The following is a 14961-nucleotide window of genomic DNA, read 5'->3' on the forward strand; positions in this document are numbered from 1 at the left end:
AGAATAATTTGTCCCTGACAAAACCACGAAACTAATATTGATGAAATTCCTGAGAAAATTGTGATTGCTAAGTGTCCCAAACAGACCATCGATTTTCCTCTAACAGCCGTTTGATTTTGGTGTTTTATTTTTCCACTGATTTGAGAAATTAAGCGACCCCCTTAGGAACGCTTTTAAGATTACTATGGTATTTCATTATCCACCTGTGCAGTTCGTAGCGCACAATAAAGCTCAAAAACGAGTACAAATATCTCGCAGTATTTGTACTCTAGAGAACCGAAATTCGCCCGTACTGAAATAACAATGTGGTTTGTTGGATAACAAATCTCTTTTAGTTTGTATTTTGACGACTCGTCAAAATACGGCGCAACTTGTAAAAATGTTCAGCGATACTAACACAAAAAAACGATTTAATAAGATACATGCATTCCATTGTCAACTCTAGTGAAGTGGTTGTTGTTCTTCCTTCATCTACCCCCCCATACATTTTGTCATTCCAGATATCGATGAGTGCAGCACACATAGACACAGATGTTCACAGAACTGTCACAACAACGAAGGAAGTTACACCTGCTCCTGTGATGGAGGCTATAACCTGGAATCAGACTATCGGACCTGCAGTGGTAAGTATCTTCTCCTTTGGTAGTGGGGTTAGGGAGAGTAAGGGGGGGGGGGGGCAGAGCGGAATGAAAATTCATTCTTCGATCCAAAATCAGTGGATGAAGAATCATTCCGTGGATGAGCCACTACCCATTTCTATTTACGTATTTATTTATTTATACATGTACATAATTTCTCTTTGATTTTCCTACTTATTCAGTTTGCTTGTAATTGCATTTTACTGTAGAGTAATTTGGTAAAACAAATCATAGTCACTGAATATAATGCTCAACCTTCTCATATATGCTTTGTTTTTTTTCGCCTTCTAGATATTGACGAATGTGGTTTGATAGACGTGGTGTACTGTGCTAATCCCTTGGAGTTTTGTATTAACACAATAGGATCCTTCTACTGTGAATGTCAACAGGGCTACCAACGTATAAACAACACTTGCGAAGGTTGGCCTTTATTAATTGCTTTTCGTATCATTGACCGAGTTTTAAAAGTAAAAAACTTTTCTCTCTTTTCACTCCAAAGGAGCGCATTGCAGACAAGGTCATTTTGTTCAAAAATAGCATATTGAACGGAACATCGCGCTCTGGGACATCCATAAAGAGAAATTTAAGTGACTCTATCATGTGTCCCAATGAGAATATGTCATTAAGGAGGTTAAAATTTATTTTTTGATCATGAAGAAGGGAGTTACGATTTTAGTTTCTTAAATCAGTTTTTATCACTATTCTATCTTTTAGAAATTTATCCAAAAACGGGAAAACCAAGTTCCACAGAAAGCCCAGCCACGAATCCTGGCATAACTGATCAGGCCCTAGAGGAAGCCTCCGACAATGCTGTTGTCATGACAATAAGAAATACAGACATATCGGAGGTAAGGACAATCTATTATTTGGTGTTGATCACGATTTCCCTTCAATGCTATTGTAATAGATGGGTTTTCGAGGTGTTTAGGGCAAAAAGTTAGTTTAATGAATGAGGAGTTGGCAGAATTCTTCCTTAACCCCTTACTATTAAGAATTAACCTACTTTTGTAAAATTTACAGTGGGAAGATGGAATTTCTCAGTTGTTTGAAGATATCGTTTCCCAGGTTGTTGTTAAATATTGCCAAGAGGACGATAACGAAAACTGCCGTCATTCTAAACTGAGGAAAAGGTGAGGAAATTATTGGCCTTAATAGGTAGAATCCCAGTCATCTCAGGTGAACGAGGCCGGTATTCTTTGCCTAGCAAGAGAGAAAGGCTTAATTCTTGATAGGTGACTAAACCAAGAGTTAATCGTTAAAAACGATGACCGATGCATCAGTTGTCATTCTATGATCTTCAGGACATCTTCTGAGAAATGTCTTTATACTTTAGGAAAGGATGATAAAATTAAATCTTGTGAATATCTCACCACTGGAGGGAATCGCCGAACGAGAATAAATTAGCAAAAACATTGAATTAAATGCGTCGAGTATTCGGTGAGAAATGTTGTAGTGATTGACAGTTAATATCTCTGAGAGTGTGTAAAAAATACTGTGACACTACCCCCTTAACAGCAGCTAACATGTTTGTTTATCGATTTGATAAAATGCAGGTCGATCAGCGCAGGAATCCTAGATGCAACTGTACACATGTTGAAGAATTACCCACAGCAAGAGCAAGCTGATGTAGTCATAGCTTTCTACGTCATCCTTCATTTCAAGAATCAAGAAAGCTACCTCATGACCCAGGCTGCGCTCTTGCAGGTTCTTAAAACATCAGCGGCCAGGCTGTCAGCCAGAATTAATAAAGAAGTTCACGACATCCAGGCATTTGACTCGGATGAAGCCAGTCCACCTACTCGCGAGTCCCGGATGGTTGCGTCACATATCAAATGGTTCATAATTGGTGGTGTTTCCCTTGCTGTAATCGTTCTCGTGATGATAGCGATATTTGTCGCCTGCAGGTAATGGGGCTGTATTTGAGTGTAATTAGTTCTTTCTCTTATTTTATGCAAGTCGACTTCCTTCTGACACAAATAAGCTGCCAGCGCCCGGCGGCCTAGTGGATATTTATAGGCCATATTGTTATTGCGACAAGGTTGCATACTTTGCCACTCTCAGCGAAGAAAGAATTTTTTATCACTTCCAGACAAAAGATACACTCTTCAGTTTTTTTTTTTTTTGCCTTTTCAATTGAACCTGCCAGCTCTTGTCAGTTTTTACCTTATTACCTTAAACGTTACTCTCTTTTTGTAATCTCACCTTGTGTTTTATTTTCCTAGACGGAGACGAACTTCCAGGCAGCTGAGTAAGCGTGGAAGGAAATCTGAATTCATTCTACGCCAATGGGCCGGGAGCCAAGAGGAAACTGTATTCGGATTAACAAATCAAGTCACTAAATTGTAAAAATGTCACAATTTACAATGACATTGCAATCTATAAACAATGCCAGTCACCCTTTGAACAGTCTGGCATGGTTTCAAACACGTAACAACGGTCACTGACGATTTACAGACCGATTGTGAAACTAAAGCTGAAACATAAGATATTCATTACTAATCGCAAAAAGAAAAAAAAAACATAGGAATAGACTCTTGGCGTAATTTACGTTGCAAAACCCAATTTCACCCCCAAGCCTTGCTTTCAAGAGGCCAACTAATGGATTTTGAAAGAAAAGTGCTCCCAAGACACTGAAATCAAAAGAATACCTCTTGTGAAAAAAAAGATTGGTAAAGTTTCATGAAAATTTAATGTAAACGAGGCTTGTGAGTGTATTTTAATGGACTGACTTCATCGTGCATAAGAGCTATTGATAGACAAATGTAACCATGGAAATACTTAATAAATAAACGAAGAATCCATCAATGACAAATAAGCCTTAGTCGAAAAAGAGAACCAAGGCCAGCTTTATATATCTTAATACATGCATTTCCACTGAGTTGGTTTAATTAGAGCTACGCAACCATTGTGAATTAGACTGTAAGCAATAAATGCCATTGAAAGAAAATAGGCTTGTCGTTAATGGAATTTTTAGATTTTTTTTTTAAAAAAATTCGCCAGAAATATAGGGGCGAAATTGAAAAGAGCATGTCCCTATCCAGAATGAACGTGTACGGAAAACCTATCATATCGGCTGACGGCTACCCTTAGCCCCGTGAAAGCCTGCGATATTGGGACAGTGTGTTTGCGAATATTCAGGTAAAGTTCTCTCACGAACAAAATGGCCAGCAAATATTCGTCAGAGCTTATTCCGGCCTTATAAGCATTTAGCATATGAGGATACCGTTACCTTACCTCTTTGGGATGCTAAGCGATGACAGATTACGACTGCAGTCTATCTTTTTTAACTATGTTTTTCGAGCACACAGAGCATTGCCTCGGCCAGAAATCGTGCCCAGACTGCCCGACCGGGCCCGGAATTCATACGGCTGGTCTTAAGACCGCCATGTCTCTCCTTATCTGAAATTCAGGAAATGGCTTGATTCTCGTATGTTGGTATCAATCAGTTAAGGTTCTCATATGCATCATTACTTTTTCAATTTGAGAAAGGCTCTCGCATTGCAGCTTTATGTATGTTGGTCTTTAATCGGAAAAAAAAGTCTTAAGGATAAGGAAAATCGTTGATGAAATATTTAGTTCAAAGACTCATTATCGAGCAACATAAACTCAGGTTGGTATACCAAATGCTCAAGTGGCAACAGCGGTTGGCATTTTTCATGAGAAAAGGGCTAAAATACCTGTCTTGATTTCAACGGAATTATAACTTTTATTGGCTCCTGTTTTTTTTAGTGTACCATATACCTCGTCTGCTGAGGTTAGTTTACCTTATTTGATATCAAAATAGTTGACTAGATGATTAAATTAAAGGCACTTACCGCCGGAGCATGGCGACGCTAAAGAAAACCGTGAGAACTAAACAATCTCTGTAGTTCACAATAGTATTGTTTTCCTTTTCAAGGAAGTTACAATTGAGCGCCGAAGTTGCTTAAGTAAAAAAAAAAAAAAATCAATATTAAATAACGTTTAATTAAGTCTTAAGGTTTGTTTTAGCTTGTAATATTTAAGTTAAATGAACGTCAATTTTTAATTTAATTTCGTAACTGCATCTGTTGCGTGCTACGTAAACAAAAAAAATGATTTAGCATTCGTTAAGTTTGATCTTTTTCACGTTTTTATGTTTTCCTCAGTGCTCTGACAAGAAATGCGTAAATGAGTGTCGAATGAGTGTTTCAAAACTAAAATCAAATCACAAAGGGTAGAAAGCAAATGAAAAGGAGTAAATCGGACATAAGTTACCTCGCGTGCAGAAAAACGCGAGAGAGAATACGGCAAAAGGCCTAGCTGATCTGCATATGATCGGCTGTGAGGATGGCGTCATTTTCGACCAATCACAGAGCAAAGGAGAGCTCACGTGTAATGAGGAATTGGTTTGGACACTCACGTCAACACCGCGCTATTTTAAACCAGAGAAACTTTTTTTTTTCAGTTTTTACGTGTTCAGTAACTGACGATATTATTTAACGACTAGCTCGTTCTAAAAATAAGAACAACATTTGCAAAATGTTATCATTGACGTGTTTAAGATCCTTGTATGGCTAAGCTACCGGAACGAATATAGTGTTCCCATTTATGCAATGTCATGATCTTGAAATAGCAGAAAACTGTAAATCATTGAAGAAAATGCATCTCTGCCAGCTCCTTCTCGTTAATGATTTTTTTTGTCATACCAGTGGCAAAAAGACCTAAAACTACAAAACTCAGTTTTAATCCAACAATCAAGGTTATTAATTAAAAGCTGTGTGAGGTGCGGCAGAGAGCCTACGATCGATATTATAACTCCTCAAATAATGTAAAGTTCCTCTGTTCTGCGCTGCAGTAGTTGACTTTGATTTTTGGGAAATTCCTTCATGATTTCTTGCATGTCAAAACTTCAATGTAAGTCTTTCTTAATCTTAGTAATTTATAAACACGCTAACTTCAATTTGTTCCCGTCTGCCATGTTATGTAGAATTTGTTTTATAATTAGCGCTTTGATATAGGTAAATACATTGAGTTGTGACCGTCTAATCTCATTGAGTACATTCACTTGTCTTCCGTCGATAGTCTTTTAGCCAACAGTTTTTATAATTAACGGCTCTAACAGTGATAGAATTTGTCTACAATCCCTGGAACTTTTATTTATATTTAAAAATTCAAGTCTCTCAAAAGGAATTCAGGTGAATGAGTTTCCTTTTGAGTACAATTTAATCTAAAACTCAATAGGGCATATCACATATTTGGAAGCCGCTTTATTTCCAAAGTTTCAAGTAAAATTTTCGCTTTTTAAAATTAATTACTGCTTTCAGTCGAGACATGCTTGGACTAAATTGAGACAAGACGGCTGTTGTTGTCACGGAATCACAACTGGAAAAAATCTTACTCAATTTGAAAACTATGAATCAGTTGATACATATTACTTACGAGGTGTTTTCTTCATGAAGTTAAAACAACACCAATGATGGTAAAGACGATATCAATGATAATAATGGTTTAGTGGTTTGCCAAAGAAGCCCAACAAAATGTTTATGGCCTGATAATATTTCGGTTAACTTAAATGAAATTGGAATTTTTGCCTTTACTTACGGAGACGTGACGGCTCTGCAGAAGGAAACCTCTAGATCTTGACTTAAAATCTTCCTTCAGCTGAGTCATTTACTGTTCATGTCATATTCTTAAACTTGCTGAACACATGTAAACAATAAGAATTGTTATGGAAAAAAATAAACATAAGGATATTTTTCACTCGGAACAAACTGAGAATGTTACTGCTAAAATAAGAAAGTTTCCTTTTTTGAAAAGACGTAAGCAGCAATTTCAGTGCTCAATCGATCAAATCGAACAATATCTTTCATAAGATATAGATGGACAGTAATGCAAAATATCGAATAGATTACCATCTCCGGCAACTTGTCATATTGGACTCTGAGTTTAAATGGTATGGTCTGAATCAACTGGTGCGCTACAAGCGGTATCTTGAGGCAACCCCCTGTCAAAATATTCGTAATCGCAACGGAGTTTTAAACTGAAAATGATAGACGAAAAAAGAACGAGGAAAGCAGAAGATGGAGAGAAATAGCACGGATTGCAACGATGAACAAGAAGCTAATTTTTCAGGGTTTATTACCGGCGATAGAGCTCCCAATCAAACTCGAACCAAACTGCTTCATCCCAAATAAGAGTCAATTTCCTGATTATTAAAAGTAAAGATTTATTTGACGCAAACAACTTCCTTTGAGGTATTATTAAGTGTCTATGGGTTCCCGACCATTTTATCCTGTATTTTGTTACCTGATATCTGAGGAAATAATATCTATTCTTAAGACATTAATGTCCTTATAAAAAAAAAAGAAAAACATAAGTACAATGCATTGATTTATGATAAAACTAGCTGCGTTTGTCTTAAAAACAACTGAAAAAGAAACTATAGATATATTGGCTTTCCTCATCCAAATGCTACGTACGCCTAAGGGGCCGACCATTTAACTTTTGAGGGGGGGTGGGTGATTTTGAAAAAAAAATTCCTGCAAGCGCTTGTTGGAAGAAAAAAATTCCACGCAGCCCAAATGTAACAGAAAAAATGTACCAAAAAATCGGAAAAAAATATCCTGCACGGCAGATTACTATCAAAAAAATTTCTTGATGACCAGAAATCACCCAGCCCCCCTCAAAAGTTAAATGGTCGGCCCCTTAAGTGAGAGATAAGAAAGAGTGCATTCCTTTGAGGTACATATTCATTCTTTAACGCAAAGAAAATATCTTTTCTCGAACTAGAATTGAAGTTAAGGTTTTTCGCTTCTCTTTTTTACTAGAAGTAAAATTTCTAAAACTTACTTGGATGTGATGCATTAGAAACATTTTCCAGCTGTTGGACATTTTTCTTAAATTTTTGAAACGGAAAGTTTGTCTTTCAGTAGGCGCAAGATGTCGATGAGGTATTTGAAAAACTACTATAACATCAAAAACTGTATAAAGTTCGCTTTAGGTGAAAAATGTTGATATCAATTGATCTAATGTTATCGTGTTTCTATTTTTCTAACCTGTTACGAGAACGTCAACGTTGCCTATATATTTTATCCCTGTAAACTTACGAGTAAAAATGGATAATTCAGATCTACTAGGAAAAGTGGGTTTTTTTCTCGGTTAGGTCAAGGCTCTACTCCAGTATATTTGCATAAAAATCAAATAATGCGCCGTCGAAATGCATATGGCGTTGTCACTATGGAGAAGTGAAAGCATCAGAACATTTTAAGAAAACTGTATTCCATCGACACAAGAGGAAGCCATAGGGCTCTTTGTGAGTTAATACTCAGCTAACGTTCAGAGATTGAAAAATATTTTTCAAGCACTACATCCAGTTGAAATATAGAGGTATATATATGGTTCTGCGGCTGAAAAGTATACTCTACTGATCATGTAAACATGTCTGCGCGTTGTAAGAGCTTATTGAGCTAGACTGGCCATTTTTTAGAACTATTATAATTTTTGTTTCGAGAATTTACCAAAAACAATCAAGAATGTTTATCAGTATCTCGATAAAAACAAAACAGTGAGATGCACGTAATGAATTTGAATGGTTTGAAAAACATACACGCCCTGATCACGTGCGGTAGACGCATGTCATGGGAATACTGAATGAGTCTAAATATAATGATATAAATAAATGATAGGTGTAAAGAGAGTAAAATTGCGTGTTTATCCAATCAGAAGTTCTCTTTGCTGAAAGTTAATACTCTGATATTCTCTTGCTAATAAATGAAATGCTAAAACGTCTTTCCACACTACAACAGTTGACCAGGTTTAGCTTTTCGCTGTTCTGTCTGGAAGTTCAACTCCGGAAATTCTTTCATGCTACGGTATGAAACAAAAGCTTTTTCCTTAGTAACTATTATTTATTTATTTATATTAATTTCTTTCTGTAGTAACTGCTTAAAGATGTACAGAGGGCCATTATGTCTACAAGTGAGGGCTGTTGAACCAATACTATCTTGACAAGTATTAATGACCTTATGGATATTTTGCAGATGATACTGATCAATTTTGACTCCATAAATTTTGTTGCCTCCAAATCAAAAAGCACATTCATAGACACTAGCCAAAGAAAACAGGTCCGAAATTGGAGAAGTCTTTCAAGAGGCAAAGAATTTCAAGTAAGTGGAGAAATATCAGTTTTTATTTCAAGTCAAGTCAGATAAGTTCATATCTTGAGCCTTACATGTTACAGCTGCAGTTTCTTTTTCCATTTTGAGATTTATTGGTTTCTTGCTTAAATTAACACTTCCTTTTTTAATTAATTTTATCTGTGTCCATAACATTTTCCGTACCGTAGTTTCGCTTTGGCTTAGTTTTGGAATAAAAACTGTATTAGCTTAACGTCACGTTAAGATAATTCAACTGTATGCTATCGGATAAACCTTTAAAACTAAATCCAAAAAATGCTTTAGTCGATATTTCATAAATCTCAAACTCTGATGATGTTACTGCACTAAAAGTTGGAATAGTTTCAAATTTGCTAACGGTAGAAACTCTCTCTGAATTTCAAACTCGTGGATTAGCACATTCAACAGGAGTAGGTCTCGAAAACTAAAAACGGAGGTTGCAACATTATCGATACACATCTATCGGCATTTTTCTTATCGGGTTACAAAGTGCAATTTTCCAACTTTTCTGTCATTAGTTTTACGTACACGGTAATCATATTTATAAAATCTGATAAACATATTTACAAATTCCGATAACCAAATCCCTTTCAGCTGAAATTGGTTTGGTTATCGGAAAATCTTAAACCTTTACAGGATAAAGACATCATGGCTTTTCTTAAGGAACTTCGAAGTATACAAAAAGCAATAAAAGTAGCGTTCACCTCGAGCGTTTCTGTAAAGAATTGGTACTGTAAACTGCCTGTTGCTGCTCCCTGGAAGAAATGTGATTTTGAAAGCGACATTTACTGGGGAATAATATCTTACCCCAATCATTAAAGACCGTTTAACTCCGGTGCCTGTTCAGTCTTAAACTGTTATCCAACGATGATGGATGTAAGGCACGTGGCACGTGCATATGCTAGACTGGTGTGTACAATACCAACTCCCGTGCCGGCTCAGCACACGACATATGTCACCTACATGTGAAATTGAACTTCAACACCTCCTCCCCCCCCCCACTAAATAAACGTTTGCTTTTTTTATTCAGTTAAACTGTCATATTTTGCGTACAAAATGAAATTGCTTTTATCATCAGGACTGTGACAGTGTCACAGCTGAGTATACAAATTCAGTGATTTCGATTCTGAAAGATTTTCATACCGTCCAACTTCCTACATTTGAAAAGTCTCCTCTAACTACGCTTCGAAACAAAATCACTCTGTTTTTGGGCCTTAAAGACAAACAGCATTGACCCCTTAAAGTTGTTCATTGAGTATCGAGATAAATGGCTCTGTTTATCTTGAACAATATTGTTATCCTTTACAGTAAAATTTCGAGTAATTTGTTTCTCATCAGCTGATCAGTCTAATCATGTCATATCTATTTTCAGACCAGTTATTGTGATGTATCTTCTGTGGCTAATTTCTATGATTGGCGCCGTTGCGTGTCAAGGTGAGGTTTCTGGGAAAAATCTGTTTTCGGGTTTTTACGGCATGAATGTAGATTGTACGGCCTTCAATTTTATTCTATGTCAGCCTGGTATGTCTGGTTCGACTGACAACAATGAAAACTTAACAACTCATGTTTACTTGGAAAACCGAAAATACTGGAGATGTATTGTTTAAAGAAACATGGAATAAATATTGAACATATATTTTCACAAAAGATTAACATCAAAACTCGAGGACCAAATACTGATGTTGAATCAATATTAAAATTGATCTTAACTAGCTTTGAGAGTTTGAGATCTGAAGTTTCTGACCGAAGGAATTCGTGAGGAATAACTACTGATCAAATTCTTTTCATTTCTCATTTAGATTATGCCTATATGTCTGATCAAAAAGGTAAGATTAAATAAAACTCATGAATTTTTTTTAGAATGGATAGTTTAATGAATGAACTTAGTCGCGAAAGTAAGTTATTTAACCAACAATTAAAGTAGGGTTTCTTGTCTTGTCTCGGAAAAACTTACGTGACCAAATCATAATAAGACCTTTTTGAAATCTGTGCGATATCATGTGGAAATCACAGCCAATCAGAGCTTGTTTTAAAACAAATATGAATAGTCTCATTCACGTTCGATCCCAGGCTCTCATTTGTATGAATAGTGCCGAATACCGGAATACCACTAATAAATAGTTTTTCTACGCATTAGCTCCAAGCCCAGCAAACTGGTCCCAAATATTTTCACAATGCGCCGGACAACTTCAGTCTCCTGTTAACATTGAGACAAAAAAAGTGAAGAAGAAAAGCTACCCTGATCTCAAGATCAGTTTTGACAACCCATGTGGCCGAGTGACTGGAGAGCTTCGCAATGGCGGCCATTCTCCTGTTTTCAACATCGACAGCTCAAAGGGGGGCGCTAAACTCAGTGGCGGTCCCTTAGATTGTGACGAGTATGCTCTTCAACAATTTCATTTTCATTTTGGATGCGAAAACAGTCGAGGATCGGAGCACTTGATTGACAACCAAACTTTTCCAGCTCAGGTATGTAGCAATTTTTGAAATCGAAGAAAAAATAAAATTACAAAGTATCGCTGTAAATTACGTTCAAGAAATCAGCAGTAAAAAATCACGTTGAAAAACGATCTTAAAAGTCTAATTGCAGTCACAGAATTTCTCAATTGTTTGAACTACCTTCATCGTGCGAAACAGTCTTATCATACCTTTCCGCAATAACGAGAGAGAAAAATACGCACTTCAAGACCATTCATCTTCGAAATGTAAAAGTCTCAATAATAATTTAGAATGCGCTAGTTTAGTTCAGGCATCAACACAATTTTTATTTCATCTCATCCACATTTTATCAACCCTGCTTATTAATGGTTCTTTACTTGTTCTCTCTCAGCTTCATTTGGTTTTCTATAACAAAAATTACAATTCCTTCAAGGACGCAGTGGATAAACCGGACGGCTTAGCAGTTCTGGGTGTCCTTCTCACGGTATGAGTTCATAAGATTTTCCAACAACATTTAACAAATGGTAAACACCACAGCGTACACTATTGAGTTATGGATGCACGCGGGAGGTTGCTAAGCACGAAAGAAGCGTAAGAGTCGCTCGAGGCGATAGCCGAGAGCGACTCTAGCTTCTTGAGTGCTTAGCAAACCTCCCAAGTGCATCCATAACTCAATAGTGTACGCTGTGGTGTTTACCATTTGTTTTATAACATAACATTAACACATTGTAGCTAAAGAGTTCCCTTTTATTTAACAAATCTTAAGTGACCAGAAAAAAACAAGCGCACGCGGAAAAATAGTCTTTGCATTTGCTCACGTCAGCAACGTACACCCATGGGCAAATGGGGGATGCTAAATTGACCAATCAGAGCGCGCGCTTTACTTTGGTTATGTTATAAATATATATATAGATCAATTTCTATAGCGCATTTCCATGTAAATGCTCTAATGCGCTTTACAACACTGTGCGGGGGACTTTTCCAGACTGCCGGCGGCAGTTTACAATTAATAAAGGAGAAATTTTTACAGATGCCCCCTCCCCCCCTTCCCAGTAAACAGGCCAGACCACATCACAGTAATCTCGTGATGTGGGTTCTTTAACGTCCCTTGCCGAAATTAACTAATTGATAGGTGCAGGAGACGGGACCTCCGGCTTTACGTCCTATCCGAGAAGACGAAGCAATGTGAGTGAAGCGTCTTGCTTAAGGACACAACGTCAAGCCCCAGCCAGGACTTGAACCCGGGCCATCTGACCTAGAGTCCAGCGCACTGACCACTGGACTACTCACGCCTCACAAATAAATACCAAAATGAATAAATGAATAAATGAATAAATGCCTCATAAATACCAATGATTTGGACTCTTGCATGTTATAAAAGTTAAACTAGACATTGTATTAGCTCTAAAAAAAGATTTACTATGCTTTTTTGGGGCATTGCTTTGCAGGCATCGTGCCCAGGAAACAGAGTTCTAGGAAATTTAGCTAATAAGCTGAAAAAAGTGATTGACGAAGGTAAATAAGGAACTTTAATAGAAGTAAACATGTGATTAGTGAAATGCAATTAGTTTGAAGTTTACAAACAGACGTTAATTTCTAAAATAAGGCCCGCTAGACATTTCCCTTGTACTTGATTGAGGTCTTCCTAAATTTTCCGGCAGTTTCTTAACCAGTGAATCACCTTGTCACCGTAAGCAAATGAATCAGATTCCCATCGCCTTAGTTCCCACTGTTCCATCAACGCATCATAATCGTCTCAATGTTTTCAGGCACCAGCACCAATGTAACCGCCGCGGACGGCATTCGTCTGAATTACCTGATGCCCTACAATAACAAACAAGCGGACGAAGAGGAAGATGAAGACGAAACCGATGATGATGAAGTCGCTAACAGCGGAGAAGATGACGATGAAGACGAAAAAAAGAGAATACGTTACTACACTTACAAAGGTTCCCTTACCACTCCACCCTGCTATGAATCTGTCACCTGGATCGTTTTCAAGGACAAAGTCAAGATTTCGAACACTCAGGTTAGTTGTGGGTGGCGTGAATAGAGATACCATATGCAAGATGGCGAGATGGAAAACAGAGTAAAGCTATGTTTCGTCGCCGAAAAACGGCCGGGGTGCAAGTGAGGAATGATTTTAAAGAGTAGCGTCCATACTCAATTTCTTTTTTTAAATAACATCAAAACGGGCAAAGTGCTATGTATAATTTCTGATCATACTTCTAAGTGGCTTCTGGAGCAGCTTTCTCCTTTAACAAGAAAATAAGAGCGCGCTTGAGTCGACATTTCAAAGAGTTAATTTGATGGATTACTGCCCACAGCGAGTTTTATGCAAGAGATTGTGACTGCTTTCAAACAGCTTTTGCATTTTACAAGCCAAACTCGATAGTTCCTCTTTATTTCATGTCAAAGCCGTCAAAGAAACAAGCTATTGGAAGGAGGTTGTTGTACTCTCTCGGTCTTACAAAAGTTGATTTTTTTTTCCTCAGCTCAACAAGTTCAGAAAACTGAAGGCACAGTTTGGTGGTGCTCCTGGTTTGATGTGTGACAACATTAGACCGGTACAACCGCTGTACAAACGCAAGGTGTATTCTGTCGTCTCAAGCAGAGACTAAACAGCCGACAGCAGCAAATAACAGTTTTACTGGCCCTTGTTGTTCGAGGGGGTAGATAGCACTATCCAATGGATAAAACTCTGTTAGTGGATAGCAAATTACGTTTTGTTAACCGTTATCCGCTGGATAGCATTATTTATCAATCCTTCGATCAAGCGGCACTAGGTCTTGCTTTGAAAAGGAGACAATTGAAGGCCAAAGAGCCGTAGTTTGTAATGTGAGAAAAATGTGTAAATATCGTTGTATCTGATTTTAAAATATTCCTATATTTTTATCCCGGAATAAATTTATCTTATAAAATTATTTTATCAATATTTAAGAATTCGGTTTTAACATATTCATTACATGTTTGATTAAAACTCTTGATATTTAGCAGTGTGGTACTTTCGTACGAAGTTCGAATTCAGCCATTAGATGTATTGCAGTAAATGGTTTGAACCCGGGGGTAACATGTGAAGGTGTAGTCTGATCGTCCGGGTGAGTGTAGTCCTGAGAAGGACTACACCAAGACTGACAACAAGACTGACTGAACACAGACGGGCGACGAGGAAAGGTGATGTCAGCAATCACATTGCTGAACACCATCGACTTACCAACCACAACATTGACTGGGACTCTGCGCAATGCCTAACCTACAGCACTGACTATTTTCAACGACTGACTCTGGAAAGCTGGTTTACTAACTTAGAACAGACTCCCCTAAACAGATGTCAACAACTACCCGCCCCATACAAACGACTCATTCACGACATAAACATCACAAACGACCGAAAAAGAACAACCTAACTTTACCGACAGACCGAAACAGACCAATCACGACCGACTTACGTCACTTGAGTCTTACAGCCAATAACATCACGGCAAAATCAACCGATCATTTCACACGAACTGGAATAAGAACATTCTACTGACAACAATCATTCACTTGACTCTGATGATGACTTCCGCACAGGTTGTCGAAACGTCAGTCACTGCCACCGACAACAGTCCTTCTCAGGACTACACTCACCCGGACGATCAGACTACACCTTCACATTAGATGTATTGTTACAAAAATTTCTTATTAATAGGAATACGATTAAATAAAAATTGTTTGACCTTTGACAACTGAGTCGTCCTAACTTCCTT

General features: G+C 37.5%; 2 protein-coding genes across 3 annotated transcripts in view; both read left to right on the forward strand.

Moving 5' to 3' along the window:
- The window catches only part of LOC111339022 (mucin-like protein), a 29497-nt gene extending 25912 nt beyond the window's left edge, over positions 1-3585 (forward strand). For both annotated transcript variants that reach the window (XM_088762482.1, XM_088762483.1), the window contains exons 32-37: positions 501-623; positions 930-1058; positions 1353-1486; positions 1659-1768; positions 2192-2542; positions 2861-3585. In XM_088762482.1, the coding sequence (XP_088618608.1) occupies positions 501-623; positions 930-1058; positions 1353-1486; positions 1659-1768; positions 2192-2542; positions 2861-2984 (971 nt within the window). In that variant the 3' untranslated portion in view covers positions 2985-3585. The remainder of the gene's footprint in view (positions 1-500; positions 624-929; positions 1059-1352; positions 1487-1658; positions 1769-2191; positions 2543-2860) is intronic.
- A 5057-nt stretch (positions 3586-8642) lies between these two features.
- Positions 8643-14205, forward strand: LOC111339045 (carbonic anhydrase 2-like). The gene is made up of 8 exons (XM_022945624.2): positions 8643-8764; positions 10146-10207; positions 10573-10599; positions 10911-11242; positions 11604-11696; positions 12661-12727; positions 12982-13241; positions 13708-14205. Exons 2-8 carry the CDS (start codon positions 10159-10161, stop codon positions 13831-13833), a joined length of 954 nt encoding a protein of 317 aa, XP_022801359.2. The 5' UTR covers positions 8643-8764; positions 10146-10158; the 3' UTR covers positions 13834-14205.
- The last annotated feature ends 756 nt before the right edge of the window (positions 14206-14961 follow it).

The sequence above is a fragment of the Stylophora pistillata genome, chromosome 6 (assembly GCF_964205215.1).
Source record: "Stylophora pistillata chromosome 6, jaStyPist1.2, whole genome shotgun sequence".
Classification (NCBI taxonomy): domain Eukaryota; kingdom Metazoa; phylum Cnidaria; class Anthozoa; order Scleractinia; family Pocilloporidae; genus Stylophora; species Stylophora pistillata.